Here is a 17290-nt window from a genome sequence, read left to right on the forward strand (position 1 = left end):
GGTGGAGCGAACCACCGCGGGGGCGGGGTAGGGGGGGGCAGGAGGAGGCGGGGACGGAACCACTGCGGAAGCGACGGGGGGACGGCGCGGGGGAAGCTAACGGGCCGGACCGGACCAACGGGCAGGGGCTGACAGGGGCGGGCGGTACCACTGAGGGAGGGGGGCGGGGGGGGGCGTGTGCCGGGCCGGGCGGAACCATGCGGAGGCGCTGGTAGGGGGGGAGCCCGGGGGAGGGGGTTCGGTCCGGCTCCCGGTGCCGCTGCCGGTCCGGGTCCGCCATGGCCTCGAACTGCGCGGGGGGCTCGTCGGCGGGGGGCGTCGGGGCGGCGCTGGGCTCGGCCCTCAGCGCTAGCAAGACCAAGACGAAGAAGAAACACTTCGTGTGCCAGAAGGTGAAGCTGTTCCGGGCCTCGGAGCCGCTGCTCAGCGTCCTCATGTGGGGGGCCAACCACACGGTGAGCGCGGCCCGCAGCGGGCCCTCCCCGCCCCCTCGGCCCTCCTCCCCAGCCCCTCCGGACGGGGCCCTCATCCCCCCCCGGGCCCTTCCCCTCAGCGAGCGCCCTCGCCCCCCCCCCCCCCGCCCCGATCGGGCCCTTGTCCTCTCTCCCTCAGGCGGGGCCTTGTCCCGCCCCCCTCAGAGCAGGGCCCTCGCCCCTCGGATCGGGCTCTGTCCCCCACACCCGCTTTCCCCCTAAATCGCAGCCTTCCCTCCCGCTGGCATCCGTGCCCTAATCCGAGTCCTTCCCTGGATTCCCGCTCCCAGGGAGTGTCAGGCTCATCCTCCTGGCCCGGGGGATGCCCGCCCTGTGAGGAGGGTCGCCATGGGGTCTGCTCCTTCCCGCGTGTGTCCCTGTCCCTGGTGGTGCCTTTCTCCTGGGGTTGGGGCTCCTTCCCTAGAGCATCCCTGTCTCCGGGCAGTTTGGGTCCCCCCCCAGATCAGGGTGTCCCTCCCGGACAGCTCCTTCCTCATGCCTGGGGTGGCTTTAGGCTTCCCCGCTGCCGGACTCCTCTTTGCCAGAGCACGCCTGATTGCATCCCCTTCTCCGACACCCTCCCCTGTGTTTCCCAGGGCTGGCGAGGGGGAGCGATGCCATTTTGGTGCGTGTCCCTTTGTGTAGGGTGCCGTCGCCCTGTCACACCCCCTCTGTGGCAGCGGAGACCCTGAGGACGCTCATTTGACACCCACAGCGCTGTCCCCTGTCACAGCCCTGGGTTTCTCGCTCGAGGCAGTCCCTACGGCCCCGTTGTGGTGAGGGGACTCCCACGCGTCGCGACCCGGAGGTCCCATGCGCACAGCGACAGTCCTGTTCCTCATTTGGCTGTATGGGGGGAATTACAGGTGTCTCTTCTCCATCCCAAAATACGAAACGGTCTTTTGGCCACATCTGTCCGACCTTGTCTCCCTCTGACTTTAGGCTTCAGCTACCAGAACTCAGGCCACGTTTGTCCCCCGGACTCGCAGCCTACGTTCCCCTGGGCGGTTGTTGGCACGAGTCTTAGGAGGGAGCTGGGAGAAGGGTCCCTTGGAAATGTCTGTGAAGGCTCAGCTGCTTGATCCATCTCCTTTGGGGGTTCCTAAGACCATCTTTATATTTTTCTCTGGAAACTTCTCCCTCATCTGTGACGGCAGACACAAATCTTATGCTGGAAGGGAGGATTGATTTACCACTGCACTCTCATGGATGTGGGTAATGGATGCTGTTCTAGGAGAATATTTGGGTGATCAGTTCAGAAACCTCATCCCTTCCTAAATTAATATGCTCTCAGACACCTACTTCTGCAGTGGATTAATGGATATTTCCTAGAGAGTGAAAGGGATTTAGGTTTAATTTTTGCAGAAACAAATAACACACACAAAAAAATAGGATTGTATTTCTAGCTACCCCGATGAGGGAGTGAAAGCTTTCAAATGTAGTTCAACACGGTGCTGTCTTCCTGAGTCAAAGGATGTTCCGAGTGCTTGCTGCTCAGAGCCTTGCCCAGGAAGCAGGATAATGAATTTAATCAGGCTTTGATCAGTGGTGCTATTAGGAGCCCTGAAGAAATGGAAATTAGTGGGATTCTTCTGAGTTTCATTTGTGGCCTCTTGAGGACAGTTGTTGCTTGGTGGCAATTAGCTTTTTTCTTTTTTTTTTTTTTTTCTTGGTAGCTGTCTGGGTGCTAGGAATCTGGCAACTTTTTAGGCACTGGATCAGGATAATGTAACTTTTGGAGCACTTGGCTGTGAAATATTTAGGCAAAGGGAGGAAGGCAAGTCGACAGTTCTGTATGAATGCTAAGCTAGTAATGAGATTATATTGGATGCACGTTATGAAGAAATTGCTGCCAGAGAGGAGGATGGTATCCTGAGGGGCTGGGAAGGGGGTTAGAAAATTTCAGCTGTGACCTCCTCACCCTTGGACACACATCCAAGATTTCCCAACTAATTCTTGCTAGTTCGTTTTCCTCCACTTCTCTGCCACCAATCTCAGTCTGTGTTTGGGTGAGCCTTGTGAGTGCCTGAAAGGGTTGGTGGCTGGTGTGGCCACGCTGCAGAGCAGGCTGCGAGCCGAGGTGGCTTTGTTTGCTCAACACATGAGCAGCTGCGTTTGGGAGATGATGGTGGTGCCCTGGTTATATGGGAAGTGGAATTGCTTACGTGCTTCCAGCAGATGGGTCTGGATAGTTGAGGAATATTTTCAGGAGTACCTTTGGACTTTGTTAGAAATCTTTTGGGGGGTTGTTTAATGTTTGGCTTCTGGATCACGGTTTTACAAGGAGGGATGAATCCCTTGGCTGTGTCTGTGGAGCCCTGCCTTGGGATCCCTGCAGTAGGAGGGGGAGAAAACCTCTATCAGCACAACCACGAGGCTGTGCCGGGAAGATTCTGTCAAAAATACTTGCATTAGAGATGAACTTTTTCGTGGACAAATCAAACAAACAACCATTTTATGCAATCCACCATTTCTGTTGACTGAAGAAATTCCCTTGAGTCCATTAACTGAGTCTGGCAGCAGTTCGGCATTGCCTTGTGTTTAAACAAGCTTGTTAGCAGCTGGTGTGAATACAGGCAGTGATGGGTCTGGAGAACATCAGGAGCAATGATGTTAGCACACCAAGAACAGGAACTGGTTTCTGGAACACCAGTTCTAAGCATTTCTGTTTAAATAGTGAGCTGGGTCTTGGCTGTCCTGGTGGTCCCCAGTCAGCGTTTAAACCGAGTGAATCGGGATCAGGGTGGGGCTGTGGCTGGTGTAAGCAGGGCCAAGCGTGGGTGGTATTCATCCAACAACAAAATTTTGAACTAGAAAACCATGGAGGGGAGGGGAGAACTCGTACAGATAGGAAAAGTGGAGTTGCAGAGGGTCATCCTTGATTTCTGAGGTTTCTGTAAGGCAGTGTAGAATTCAGCAAATGTGGAGATGGTTCCTGGGGAAGCTTTGCTTGTGACTGCTGTTGTAATGGCATTGGAAGAGGAGATGCAGCTCCTCAGTGTTGGTTATGTGCATGTTGCTCCGTGCACGTTCTCTGTGCCCTGGCTGGACGCATGTGCATGGGAGCTCGCCAGCAGCAGAGGGAAAGTTGTGATGGTTCTGGAAGGGAGAAGCCATCTCGCACTGAACAGCAAGATGAACACGGCAGCGTGGCGTGATGCTCCGGAAACCATAGAAACGGTTGTAAGGTGCTGATTATACAAGGCACTGGGATCCCAGTGAGTTTGGGGGGTGTTGAAGAAGTGACTCTTGTTTCTGCTCATCAAATGAACAGTTGAGTTCGTATGGGCCGTGATGATGCTTCTCTAGGTGGCAGCTGGAAACGATCCCTGGAGCTCTGTGGATGTTGGCAGGGGGTAGGCATAAACAAATCCCGTTTTTGTTGAAATGGGTAGATCTCTTCTGTTGGCTGTGTGGATCTTGCCCGAGACAGCCTCCTGTGCTCCAGAGGCTCCCGTTACTGGCTGAAGCACCAGCCGATCTCCTAGGACCTTTAGGAGTGGTGCCAGCCAGTACAAAACACAGCTATTTAGTATTCAAGTGAAATAGCAAAATTGGGATTTGCAGCACGCTTCTCCCTTCTCTGCAGTGTTGTTTTTGGTGTTGCCATGTTAATTCTAGCCAGAGCAGCATCTGCCACATATCAAATGTTGAAGTCCTATAAATTGGTACTGGCACAGGGTAAACAGCATGTATTTGTCCTTTCCAACTCTTGCTGTCTGCTGTGGCTCTAATTGACCTCAGGAGAGTGCAGCATATGGCGATGGCCATGATAGCCCATGTTAATGATTGAGGCTGGTGGCTCTGAACCTTCTCATCCTGGGACCTCCTGTTAAAATAGGGATTCCAGGAGCCCTTTTCCTTCTTGGGACACGGAGAGAAAAGAAGGTTTTCCTGGGTAGTTCAGCAAGGAAAATGGGGCTCAGTTGCCTGCTCTGCCACTGACTGTGGGTAGGTCATTTAACCTTTCCATTTCTCAGCTCTTGTTTGAACCACGGGAAGTGATAGCTCTGCCTACCTGCAAGTGGACTGGGAGGACGGATGCTTCCCAGTGGTCCTGAGGCCATGCTGACATGATGGGTGACAGGCTGCCCTGCGACCCCGGGGCAGCAGGGTAGCACCGGCTGATTCTTCTGCTGGTGACACAGTGTTGTACTGCAGCTCCATCAGGATGCAGGAGTCCTTTCCATCAGGCTTCAAAGTACTTTGTTTGGGAAGAGGTGGGTTCGCTGTCACTAGGGGATGCTTTTTTTCCTCTTAAAGCATGCTGGTGTCCCCAGAGTGCTGATAGAAATTATTGACTACAAGACTCATGCTTCCATAGCATTGCATGGGGGTTTTGTTAGCTTGGATACTGATTAATCATGCTCTAATTCATGGAAAAGTATTATTTTTTTTCTCAAACCATTGCCTGTTTGTACTGTGCTAAGCAGCGGCAAAGTTTTGCTGCAGATGTGGGTTTGTCTCCATGCTAGTTAAAGTGATTTTGCTATGTGTCTTTTGCCTACTTCCCCAGAGTATTATAAAGTTTAACTAATGCTCGCAAAGTACTTTGAGATGCCTGATTGAAAGGCTTTGAGAGGAACAAAGTATTTTTATTTTCCTGAGCAAATTCCTGTTGTAAAGAATCCTAGAGAGTAGGCTCACACACTCCATCATCTGGATCTTGTTAGTAAACAAATTGCATTTTCCCATCAATTTACTAATGGTAATTGCCACTTTGAGGCTACAGTCAGGTTTTGAAACAAAATTATGCCTGGCCCATTCGTTCTAACAGCTGTCCCTGAATGACACAGAATATTGATGTGTCTTTTATTGAAAAAGGAATTGGCTTTGGTGGGGAAGACAAATTATCAACTGCAGATAAACTCAGAATCGTACTGACTGGTGTTGCTCAAGAATTCAAGTGACCAGGAAATACAAGCTTGACAGACAGAGAGGAGGTGGTATTTTTTCCAGCACTGTAAAGCCAGGGGTGGCTGTAGACTTCTCAACGACGTAGGCAAAAATGAATTCTGCTGACTGAAGATGAAGGGCCTGGCCACTTCTGGGCAGGCGGGGGAAGGGGAGGGCTGAAGAAACAGCGGAGCTGAGCTTGCTGTTCTTCGGGCTGCTGGGCAAAGGGAGGAGGAGGGCAGCAGTTGCGGCTTTGGAGAGATGAGGGTCTTGTCTCCCTTACGGCTGTTGCCCCAAGCCCTGGTCCCTTCTTCAGTGACATCCGGCTGCCTTTCCCTGCTGGGATTGTGGCTGTGTTGACATACTGGGCAATCTGCTGCCTTACCTCTTCTCACCAGGGCGACCTCCGGAAACACTGGGCTGTTCTCCTTGCTTGGGAAATGCCTCCTTTGTTCTCAGAATATGGTGAAACCAGCAGAGAAATGTGAAGCATCTCTTTCTTAGTGCCCCTGCTGTTGCCTAGTGAAGATGTCAATTGGTTTGTCTAAAATGTGTCTTGGTTTTCAATCCTCTGAGCTCCACTGGGAGCCTCCGAGCCTAGAGCGTGTCTGAGTCTTTTGTGAGGCTGACGGGCATGTGCCATTCACGCTGTCTCTGGCCTGGGGAGGGGCAGGACCACTGTCTTGTCTTGCTGTAAAATGCAGGTGGCAGTGGCAAAATGCACTTCTTAATGGTGCTTTCAGCCCAGGAGTGGTCCTCGTCAGGTCGCCTGTGCTTTCTGCCCAGTGGGGGAATAGAAAACTCTTGGCATAAGAGGACTGTGCAAAAACAGGGGATTTCCTGTTTTCCAGAGGATTCAAAAGCAGATTAGGTCTAAAAAGCTGGATGGCTTACAGAAAACCAGCATTGTGCTGGGTCTGGAGACAGATCCCTAGTCTGAAGAGCTTGTGCTCCGAATTAGCCGTTCTTAACTTTTTCCACCTTGGGGACCTCTAAAGCCTTTGTAGTGGAGGTGTGGAAGTACCCCAGGAGCAGACTGCTGTACAGTCTGCTTTTCGCGTTTGCTGTGCTTCTCAAAATAGCCCATGACCCCTGCGGTGAGGGACCGAGGTGTGTGACTGGGATGCTGTCTGCTGCTACATCTCTGCTCTCTGCAGCTGCCTCTTCCAGAACAAAGAACCAAGTCCAAGATCTCGCTGTCCCATCTTGTGGCCAGCACCACCCCCAGAGATCTCCAAAGGTCCAGATACAGGCAAACTTTCTACAGCTGGGTGACATCTCTTTGTGGGAGACAGGGGGGTCAGACCCGTGGGAACAGGCTCCCCAGGAGCCAGGGGTTGCTGGGCACCTCATTGCTATGCACCTTGCTGTGACCTTGCCTTCTGTAGCATAAATACACAGACACACACACTCTGCTATATATAATCTCCTGCTACACGCCTCTCCCTGGGGAGAAGGCGAGAGAGCAAACATGTGCCAGGCGTTAGTCACGTTGCTCTTGGAGGCTGCTCAGATTCCACCATGATAAGCACAGGAGAGGATCCCTATAGAGCGGTGCTGCCCACTGCTTTCATTTCACCATGCTGTAGGATCTGGCCCGATAACCCTGAGGAGGGGGCACTGGATGCTGAGGGTTGTACTATGAGAAGGGAGAGTTTGGGATATGCCTTTTCCAAGGCAGTGGGGGGGGGGGCTTTTCATTCCTCTCCCTTTAGGATCATGAGGAAAGTGTCAAGCAGGGGAGTAGTAACTGTGGGAGCAGACAGTGCACATCCCTCTTGCTTAAAACCCAAACAAACAAAACAACAAAACAAACAAAAACCCTAACCAAATCCAGACTGCTTTCAGACGGGTGTCAGGAATGAAGGCCCAGTGGCCATCTGACCAAGAGCTGCCTTGTGCCGTGGAGGGCAGACTATGAGTCCTGGGGCTAGAACTGGCCAGGTCAGCTCTTTGGCAGCAATTCTGGTCCCTAGCACAAATCCCTCCTTTCTCCCCATCTCCTCTAGAGCCAGAATCCCAAAACATCCAGAAAGCTCTGCTGTACGCAGCTGAAAGAGGGGAAAGGCTTCTGCAGGGGGGGGATTTTTTTGGCTGTTGTCAGACTGTTGTATCTTGGGAAGAATGGGGGCATCTTTTAAATGAGATGAGGTATCCTGGCACACCATTTCTGCCAGTCAGGAGACTTGCAACAGGTACAACATTTGCTTTGAGGTTTCTGCTTTGGCAGAAATGAGGACACCCAGAGACGTCTTGACATCTCACTTTGCTAACATTTGTGTCTGAATTTCTGGCAGGGAGGAGACAATCTCCAAATCGCTGTTCCCTCTCAGCCGTCAGCACCCTTCCTCCGCTCTGGAACAAGCTGATAATAGCTTGTTTGTGCCTTACCCACTGCTGAGAAGAAGGCTGAGAACAGGCATGTCTAAGGAGCCGTGCTGTCGGGCTTCCCCTCCTGTTAGACAGCAATAATTAGTGGCTGGAGGCAGCGCCTCTTTCTTGATACAGCTGTTTTCTCTTCACCCTGAGGGGAAATCACTGCATGGGGCTCTCAGATACAGCTCCCTGCAGTAGCTGGGACCTGGACCCCAGGATCTGGGAGGTCTCTTCCTCACCTGTGGTCCTCTTGCCTGTCCTCTCTTCTAGCTGTAGCTCGAGGAGTGGCTCAGTGCAGGATTGAGCCTTTAGCTTAAGCTTGGGGGGGGTATTGGACTCCCTGCTCCATTGTGATTATGGATGACGGGAGGCATATGACATTATTTATTCATTCATCTGTGCGTCATTCTCCATACATCCCAAAGCACTTTATGGGAGTGCTTGATGCTCCTTGGTGCTGCTGTAAAGTAAATACTGTGCAGAGCTTTAAAGAACACCATCTCTGTTCGTAACGGAGCGGTGGCCAGTTTACTTTCCGCTTATCTGTTGTGTGGGATGACTGTCTCTGAAAATAGTCATCTTTTCTCTGTGCAGTGTGTATGTGTCTTTCTCTCCAGTCTGACGTTTGTTAAATCTGGTCTGTTTTTTCATTGGTAATGATGGAGAAAGGATGTGAAAAATACGTACCTTGTCAAAGGCTTGCTCATATAATTAGACAGCTCACCGTGCATCTCTGGAGCTGGGACCTCTGTGGTCCTTGCAGAGTTGAACTGTGCCACAGATCACACTGCAGAACGGCCTCACGCCTCCTTTCATCTCCGCCTCCTTGGAGGAGATGTGGCAGCAGCTGTTTGGACAGTATTGTGTGTCCTGTGGCACACAAGGAGCGGGGAATCCCAGAACTGGAGTCTGTTTCCTTAGGCTTGACGGCTTGGACCCCGTTCCCAGTCAGCAGGGAAATGCTGCGTGCTTTCCAAGCGTGCTGGAAGTCACTTGACCTGCTTAAGATGTTGGTGTTGGGAACAGACCCCAGGCCTGAATCCTAGCCAAACCCCGCTGTTGCCAGTGTTGTCTGCTTCTCTCCAGCATTACCTGCTTGGCACAGTAATTATGGGAATAGGGTTGTAATGAAATTGCTTCCTAAATCCAGCATGTTAATAGCAGTTCAGTTAGATGGGACTCGTGATTCCTGTGAAGTCCGTGTGAATGAATGATACTGGGGCTGTCCTCAGAAAAGGCAGCTCAGAAACGTGCTGGCTCTTGACCTGCTCTTGAACGCTGGCACCTCCTTGTCACTGTGTGGGTTTGTCTGGAGCAGGATAGCCAGATATAGTCCAGAGGTGGAATTGTTTTGGTGGGGTTTTTGTTTTGTTTTTTTTTACTATTGATGCTTTCACTGCTGGGTGCTGTAGCGTGAGCCTGTCTGTACAATAGTAGCTGAACGTTCATTCTTCTACTTTCCTATATTCCTGTGGCTTGCCACACATGACTAAGGAGCAAAAACAATCTAGTGGAGTGACTCATCCCTTTAGAGAAGGTGGCATAAGAGCAACAAGAGACAGCAGGCATAGAAGCAGCATCCACAGGGGAGCTGCACTGTGCTGCACCAAAGCTACCCAGAGTCTGTTCTGGCTGGCCACATTGAAGACTTTGGTAATCCATGATTTGTAACAGTGAGAAATAGTTAAGAAATTGGCTGATGCAACACTTCCTATAAAGGCAAAGGTGATTTATTTAAAACCTAAAATCTGCTGTTTCTTGGTCTGTAGGTTTGTCTCAATTCTAAGCTGTATGATCAGTGGAAGATGAACAGATGAAAGTGCCGAGGCTGGTTGGGGGAGCACTCACCACATGATTGAATGAGATGCTTCTGTGGCTTGTAACCACAGTGTTGTCCAGGTTGCTTCAGCACAGGAAGTTGCTCTGAAAGCCTCATGGGTTGTATTGCTTCAAAACCAGCTTCCAGGCTATTTGGCATCCCTGTAAGTCCATTGACAGTAACTGCACGGCCGTGGAACTGGAGTTTTGAGTCTCTCTTTCCTTTCTCTTTTAGATCAACGAACTCAGCAATGTTCCTGTCCCTGTCATGTTAATGCCCGATGACTTTAAAGCCTACAGTAAGATTAAGGTCGACAATCATCTATTCAACAAGTAAGTAGGTGCTTCCCAACTTGTTTGTCTCTGTAATTAGAGCTCTTTGCGGTTGGGTGTTGAAGGCCTTTTGGTTTGTTCCCTGTTATGATGCCCAGAGAATCTGGCATGGCTGGACACGTGCCCCGAGTCTGTGTCCTGCACAGACCACTCAACAGGACGCGGCGAGGGTCAGTCTGTCACTGAGATGCTGTCTTGTGGTTTGGTTTACATCGTTTGAGTGATGACAAATCTGGTAAGGCCAAGCTCAGAAGTGGCACTACTTAAAAACAAAGCTACTTACACAAAGGTATTCACTGGACTGGGTAGAAGACTATTTTAGAGTTCACAAAGTGTAAGTTGTCCAAAGCCCTAGGGCTGGAGTTTGCTGCACACCTTGGTTGAACACAAACTGATGCAGGAGTGTCTCTTGACTCCTGCTGTGCCCTGTCTGGGTGTCCTGTCCTGACCAGCAGAAGCCAAATCCCAAGACCATGGAGGAGAGGGCAGGAGTTCACTCTCCGTGACCTGCTGGCTTCCCTTGTCTCTTTGAGACTGTTCGCAGGAGACGGCCACGAAGCTGCATTGTCCCCCTGGCCTGTGGGGTTTCTGTGGAGTTACCCCCTTCTCCTTTTCCCAAAAGATCCATTTTTGGAAGCCTTTTTAGAGCCATGGTTGTGACTGGTGCTCAGAGCTGTGTTCCCCACCCTGGCTCTGTGTGTGTGTAGGTCTGCAGTGCTCCCTGATTAATGCTTCATTTTCACTAAGTTTCACAGGGATCAGCTTTTGAGAGTGGGAGTGTGATTCAAAAGTTTGTCTTCTCTGGCACCTACAATTTGCAGTATCTGCTCTTCCCTCTTCTCCTACGTAGATTTTAGTTTCCCACGTATTGGTGCAAAGGATTCTCATTGAGAATGAGCTGACAAAATCTCCCACTGTGTCCAAGCAGGACCATCCTCTCTGCTTCTTCCCACCGGGCAGAATGAGAGCTCGGGTAGGGAGTAGATGCAGCATCCCTCAGCAACGGGGAATGTCTGTTGTCCACTGTGCTGTGCTCTGGGGAGGCCTGGCAGCAAAGCTCACTCTGCAGCGCTTGGGTCTGGAACATGCCAGACTGGAGCTGATTCACTCCCTCTCCTTTGCGTTCTGGGTGGGATGGTTTGTCTTGTGTTGACCTTTCTTTTGACGCACGAGTGATCTGATCTGATCTGAAATCAGAGCACCCCCCCTTTCCTCCAGCTTTTCATCTTAAACAGTAACAGTGTGTTGCAGGGGGCAGCTGTGTTACTGAACGGAACAAAGCAACAAAGGAGGAGGAAAGAGAGAAATTATTCTGTCAAATCTGTGCTTGTGACAGGGGAGATTGTTCTGTAAGACTGACATCCTCATCCAAAGAGCCTGTTAGTCAAAAGCTGGATCCTACAACCATTTCTATGAACAGATGACTTTTGCTGACACCCAAAGAAACTAGCTACTCTGATGAGGGTAAATACTTGCAGAATAGAGCCCTTGTAGGTAGGAGGGGGCTTGGATATCCTGGGGGGGTTAGCAGTGAAGTGGGAGAAGAATTGAGTTTGATTTCACAAGCTGATCATTGCACAATAATATCTTTTCTGTTTTGCCCTAGGGAAAACTTGCCAAGTCGCTTTAAATTTAAGGAGTATTGTCCACTGGTGTTCCGAAACCTCCGAGAAAGATTTGGGATTGATGATCAAGACTACCAGGTACTGTCTCTTGTCTCCCTGCGCTCCTAACACCTCTCCCTAGGTCAGAATAACCACGCTGGCAGAGAAACTACGATACCAACATTCTTGTATCGTCTGGTTTTTTGGGCTTATAATCATGGTTTGAATGGTTTTGCCATAACCCTGAGGGCCTCCAGCAATGGAGTAGATCTTGCTGTGCCAGGCACTGGGCAATTACAGAATGAAAAGATGGTCCCTGCTCCAGAGCACTTAGAGTCTAGGCATAAAATAAGAGGCAGCAGATGGTTGCAGACAGGCGGGAGCTGGAGGATAACAATGATCTAGTGCAGAACATCTGCAAGGAAAATGAGTCTGTCGTGTTTTTACAGATTCGGGTGCTGCTTTAACCAAGCGCGTGTGCCAAACATTGGTGCTGTTGAATTGGGTTTATCAAAGTGGCGGCTGCTTTGAGTTGTGTCCCCTAAGGCCAGAGGCTCAAGCTTGCCTTGGAGGGGAGAGGCATTTTCTTGTATTAATATCGCTGGGCTTAAATCCAGTGAAAGAGAGGTGTCGCAACTCTTGCTGCTGCAGCAGGGCCACCCTTCCACACACAGCTCTTAGTCTTGCACATGCAGGAGCTGTGTAGTAGCAGGCTGCTTAGAGACCTCTTAAATGAGGGAAAAGCCAGTGCAGAAAAAGAGGGTGGCTTTGATAGCTGCGTGGCCTTTAGCAGGCTGAGTGTTAGGTAATTAAACCCAGTATCTTTGACACTCCGTTGCAGTTGATAAGGGCTGGCAGTGTGCCAGCGCTGACTGGTCAAGGGCTTCAGTTAAAATACTCACTGGAAGCCACCAGCCTAGGGAGGTACGTTAGCGCTGGAGCGGTGGATGAGCGCTGCGAGCTTCTTGCTTGCGAGCTTCTTTGCTTCATGGACAAGCCCAGCCGTGCTCCCTGCTGTCTGCGTTGTGGGGAGAGGAGATGGGAGCAGAGATGTTCCTGCTAATCTCACCAAACTGCTTCCTTTAGTAGTGTGTGTGTACCCATGTCCACATATGTCTGTGTATATGCCCTCCGCAAGCGTGTCAAAATTCTCCCTGATTATATCTAGATTGTTGCCTGATCTCACCCTGTTTCAAGGTTAATATAATGAAGAGATCCATTCTCTTACTCCAGCTGCATGGCTCATTGCACCGCTGAGACACAGGATCTACTTGATCCAGTTTCTGGTTTTATGGTATGGGACAAGGAGCAGATGTGTGGCACTGGCAGCCCATCCTCTGCCCCTTGTTCCCAGGCTAAAGGGAGAGCATCTGGTCCCCCTGTGGGAAGGGGTGACCTCTGAGGATACTGGGAGTGGTGGTTTGGTGCTTCTTTGTGTAACTGTGTCTTAGTTGCTTCTCTCCTGGCTGCCAGGGCCCATCCTACTCTGCTGCCTGCTCTCAGGCATGCTGGGCACTCTGAGGGTGTTTGCTCAAAGTGAGACACGTTTTTCGAGCAGAACTGACAGTCGTGTTTGCTTTTCTTCTGCAAGGGGCCGGCCATCCCCAGGAAGAAGGCTGCTGCCTTGTGGCTGCCTGTCGCAGCTCTGGCCTGGGTGACTGCCCATCTGCTGACGGAGATAGAGCTGAGCCCAGCGTTAGGAGGCAGGTGCTGTTCTTTGTGCCTGTGTGTGCTCAGTGCCTTGTAGCTACCTGTGAGCTGGGAGTTGTGCACGCAGATCTCTTCTGCTTATGATGAAAGATCTCTTATTGTCAGGACACGGCTGCTCAGTCCATGCTTTTCTTGAGCACGTGCCTGTTAGATTATTAATTTTATTTTTTCCCTCTTACCGTCAGGCCTGTTCTCTAGGCAGCAATGGAGTTTTGCCAGGAGAAGCAGTACCATTGCTTCCTGGTCGGTTCACAGTAGTTCATGCCAGGCTGCGTATGGCTCGGAGACTGCTTGGCCAGCAACACCCTGTCCCGGGGGCTGGCTGTACCAGGGAATTAGTTTGTGTCCTGGCTTCCTCCATACCCTTCAACGTACTTGCATGCAGTGAAGTCATTAGCTCCTAATTATTTTTTTCTCCCAGTCCATCCGCTATAGAATATTTTTAGAATTTTTTTCCTCAATTTCTTTTAAGAAATGATCAGAACTATGTGAAGTAACTTACGTAGAAGCACCCACCATCTTGTTGGTTCTCATTACCTGTTTTATCACTTACCTGTGATAACTTACCTGTTGCTCTGAAGGATTACTTCTGCCATCTCTGAGGTAAAGCCATTTGGCTCTTTAAAAGTGTCCGGCTAGAACAGAAAGCAGAGAACATTCATCGAGTTAATTCAGGTGGATAAAATGTGATGGCTTGAGTGGGAATCGAGCCAGGATGATAAACACTCGAACTGTGGAAGAGGTGGGAATGACAGGAAGGGAACAAAGTAAACCTAAGGGCTGTGAATTTGGTAATGTCCATATGTGGTCACAATTTCTCCTTCCTGTCTCCTCTAGAAGAAAAGCTTTGTGGTTTTGAGGTGAGAGGTGATTAAACTGTGCAGCACAGACTGATTTGCAAATGTCAGCAAGAGGCAAGGGGTTTTTTTTTGTTTGCCTTTATCTTCCTGACAATTTCTAAAGCCATTGGCAGGAGTAGAGTTTTTCCCCTGCTTCATTAAAGTTTTAAAACCTTTAAATGCTTCATTCTGAAAGGAAACCTCTCGGCTCACTTGCAGCGTGACATGGTAAATCCCTCTTTCGCAGCAGGCTCTGCTTGCCTGCGTGTCTGCATCTGCAGAAGAGCAGGCTCCCTCTGCTGTCTGCTCTTCAGAGAGCTGAGGGAAGGAGAGAACAGTATAACTAAGAAAATACATCATGAAACGCATTGTCCAGCCCTGAGATCCTGAAAGACACGTCTACCTCAAGCTAAAGGCCACTTTCCAGATGTCAGTACCACTGTGTTTCAGAGCACAGCTCTCAGTTCTCCCCATCTGCTTGCGCCAGTGGCAAGGAAATGCTAGGCAGAGCTTATACTGTTGGTTGACAAAATGGCTTCTGAACAGACACTGGTGACTGGGCTGTGGAGTTGGAAGGCAGTTGCTGAGACTGGTGAAAAGCAGAAAACTGGTGACCTGCTTGGGTTAGTCTGGAAGGTGCAAAGAACAGGACTAACAGTGGGATGAGGCTCACAGCAAGTGCCCCTACCTGGGGAGAGGCATCAGGACAAAGAGCTGATGTTGTGGGTCTTGCTCTACAGTTTACCTGGGATTTTCCAGTTGTGCTGCGAGTATAAAAAGAAGCTGCAATGTTTCGTTGCTGAGGGTGGAGACAGGGATATAAAGACAGATGCTGCTGGTTGTTGGACAAACAACCAAGCTATTTATACTCAGAATCCTTTTCGTCCAATTGTAAGAATTGCAGAGGCTGAGGGTGGCTTTTGCTTTCAGGGTGACCTGTAAAGAATTCCCAAACAGTGAGACTTTTGCCAGTTTAGGCTGCCTTTTGGTGGAAAAGGCAAGCCATTTAATTAATTTTTTTCTTTTTTTTTTTTTTTTTTTTTTTTCTCTTAAATCTTGGAAATATGCTGACAGTTCTTAGATTTCCAGGAGGAAATGCTAAGAAGTTTTGGTCTGTGTGTACTGCCTCCTTAATAACTCATTAGTAAAAAAACATTTTCAAAAATGCATGCCAGGTGTTGGAGTAAAACAGGTAAATAGAAGGCCCAGATGAAAGCTCTAAACTCCTGTGTCCAGACTTCCGAACAGTTGGGTTAACCTCAGTAGTGCTGAACACTCAAGGATGCTTGCTCATTAATGGTCACAACTGGAGTGTGTTTGCAAGTGTGCTCTGACGCTTGACCAGGACACTGTCACAGTTACAAAGGTGGAGCACAAAGTCCCTGGGATGTCTGTTGTTCCAGAGCCAGGTTGTGGACCTGGCCTTGGTCACCCACGTCTCATCTGCTTTCCAAGACTGCTCTTCTTTCTTCTCCAGGGAGGTGGCAGCTCCTGCCTCTCCTCCCCACTTTTTTGTTCTGATTCCCTCAGAACTCGGTGACACGAAGCGCCCCAGTGAACAGTGACAGCCAGGGCCGATGTGGGGCCCGGTTCCTCACCACCTACGACAGGAGGTTTGTCATTAAGGCAGTGTCGAGCGAGGATGTAGCAGAGATGCACAACATCTTAAAGAAGTACCATCAGGTACGGTGAGTCTGGAACCCTGGGAGGGGAGGTGGCAAACACCTTGGGGAGTATCTTGTGATTTGCTGGGGAACTGGAGCTTGGATTCACAGTGTGCAACCTGGCAGAGCTTGCAAATAGCTTTTGCAGAAGAAAAATTGTTCCTTATTATCTGAGTGCCAATTATGGCACAGCTGCCTGTTTCTTCGCAGTGCTGAGCCCATTCACAGCTCACCCTGTTCCTTACATTAGTGAATTATGGATTGCTGGTACCTGAGATCTGTAAACATGCTCCTAATTCAATCCTTTGAATTAGACTTTCCAGAGGGACCAGGGAGGAGACAGTTATGTGCAGCAGGGAAGGGAGGGCAAAGTGGGACAGCTGGAAATGTTCTACCCTGGTCCACATTATCTCTCAGTCCATCTGCTCTTCGCTTTCAGATATACTCACATCACCACCAGAAGTGAAGTTAGCCAGTGTCAACAACAGACTCGCCCTGCTGAGACTGAGTGACAGATGTATGCCTAGCCCATTACAGCAGGCTGGACGTGCACACACACGTGCACAGTGCACGGGATGCTCTGTCTCAGCTCAGAGCTGGAAGATTCTTACAATGCTCTAACTTGCTTTTCTTGAGACCCTAGGAGCCATATGCAAGTCTCCTTTCCTTTCACATCGATGTCAGATGGCTGGAACTGGAGGCTTCACTATCAGCTTCTTGCTGAGCTTGTGTTCTGTCAGAGATGGGTTTTGTGTGACAATACTGTCTTTCTCTGCCCTTCCCTTCCCTGCTGTCCTCCAGTTCATAGTGGAGTGTCATGGGAACACCCTCCTGCCCCAGTTCCTTGGCATGTACAGGCTCACCGTGGATGGAGTGGAAACCTACATGGTGGTTACCAGAAACGTATTTAGTCACAGGCTGACCGTGCACCGGAAATATGACCTGAAGGTGAGTGTTTGGAGGGCAGTCATGGAGCTGTGCTCCTTTTCCAGGAGGGTGGGAGCTGGTCTTTGTAACACCTACTTGACAAGGTTCTGGGCTTTGCTTTCTGTTCAGGGGATTGGGTTTTGGGGGCTCTGGATGGGGCTTCACTTGAAGCTCAAATGTTGTTCCATTCCCCCATCTCAAGTGGCCTACACTACACCAGGGAGAACTGTAGGTCTATGTCAGGCATGAAAAAGGGGTTGAGCACTGATTTTAAAAATACTTTCATTATTTTTCTGCATGGAGGAATTAAATGGTGTCAATTAATTCTTTGGGAATATGACACATAGTGCAGCAATGCTCTTTTCTTTATTCTTTTATCAGGGCTCAACAGTATCCAGGGAAGCAAGTGATAAAGAGAAGGTATGGACCGTTCCTGGCCAGCCTTTCCTTCCTCCTGGTGGTTGGAAGCAGATGGGATGCAACTGACTTCCCTTTTCCAAAGGGGTATTGAGCAGGGGATATTAAATGGGGCCCGAGTGATAACTTGTTTCTGTCCCACCTTTCAGGCTGTGCCCAGTAACGGCTCAGGAGGAAATGGGGCAGATGTGGTGCTGCCCTCCCCTGCCCTGTTATGTTGACACTACCAGGAG

General features: G+C 50.0%; 1 protein-coding gene across 13 annotated transcripts in view; it reads left to right on the forward strand.

The window, feature by feature from the left end:
- PIP4K2B (phosphatidylinositol-5-phosphate 4-kinase type 2 beta) overlaps positions 1 to 17290 on the forward strand; it is a 28201-nt gene that overhangs the window by 800 nt on the left and 10111 nt on the right. For 10 of the 13 annotated variants that reach the window (XR_012838845.1, XR_012838846.1, XR_012838851.1 and 7 more), the window contains exons 1-6: positions 237 to 455; positions 9799 to 9896; positions 11503 to 11599; positions 15580 to 15732; positions 16515 to 16661; positions 17022 to 17060. Coding sequence is in view for 2 of the 13 variants with exons in the window: in XM_075775235.1 (XP_075631350.1) it covers positions 279 to 455; positions 9799 to 9896; positions 11503 to 11599; positions 15580 to 15732; positions 16515 to 16661; positions 17022 to 17060 (711 nt within the window). In the remaining 11 variants the exon portion in view is untranslated. Of the gene's footprint in view, positions 1 to 171; positions 456 to 9798; positions 9897 to 11502; positions 11600 to 15579; positions 15733 to 16514; positions 16662 to 17021; positions 17061 to 17290 lie in introns of those variants that run through there. The other 3 variants (XM_075775235.1, XR_012838850.1, XM_075775236.1) reach the window with 3 other exon arrangements.

Source organism: Balearica regulorum, chromosome 24 (assembly GCF_011004875.1).
Source record: "Balearica regulorum gibbericeps isolate bBalReg1 chromosome 24, bBalReg1.pri, whole genome shotgun sequence".
In the NCBI taxonomy this organism is placed as follows: Eukaryota; Metazoa; Chordata; class Aves; order Gruiformes; family Gruidae; genus Balearica; species Balearica regulorum.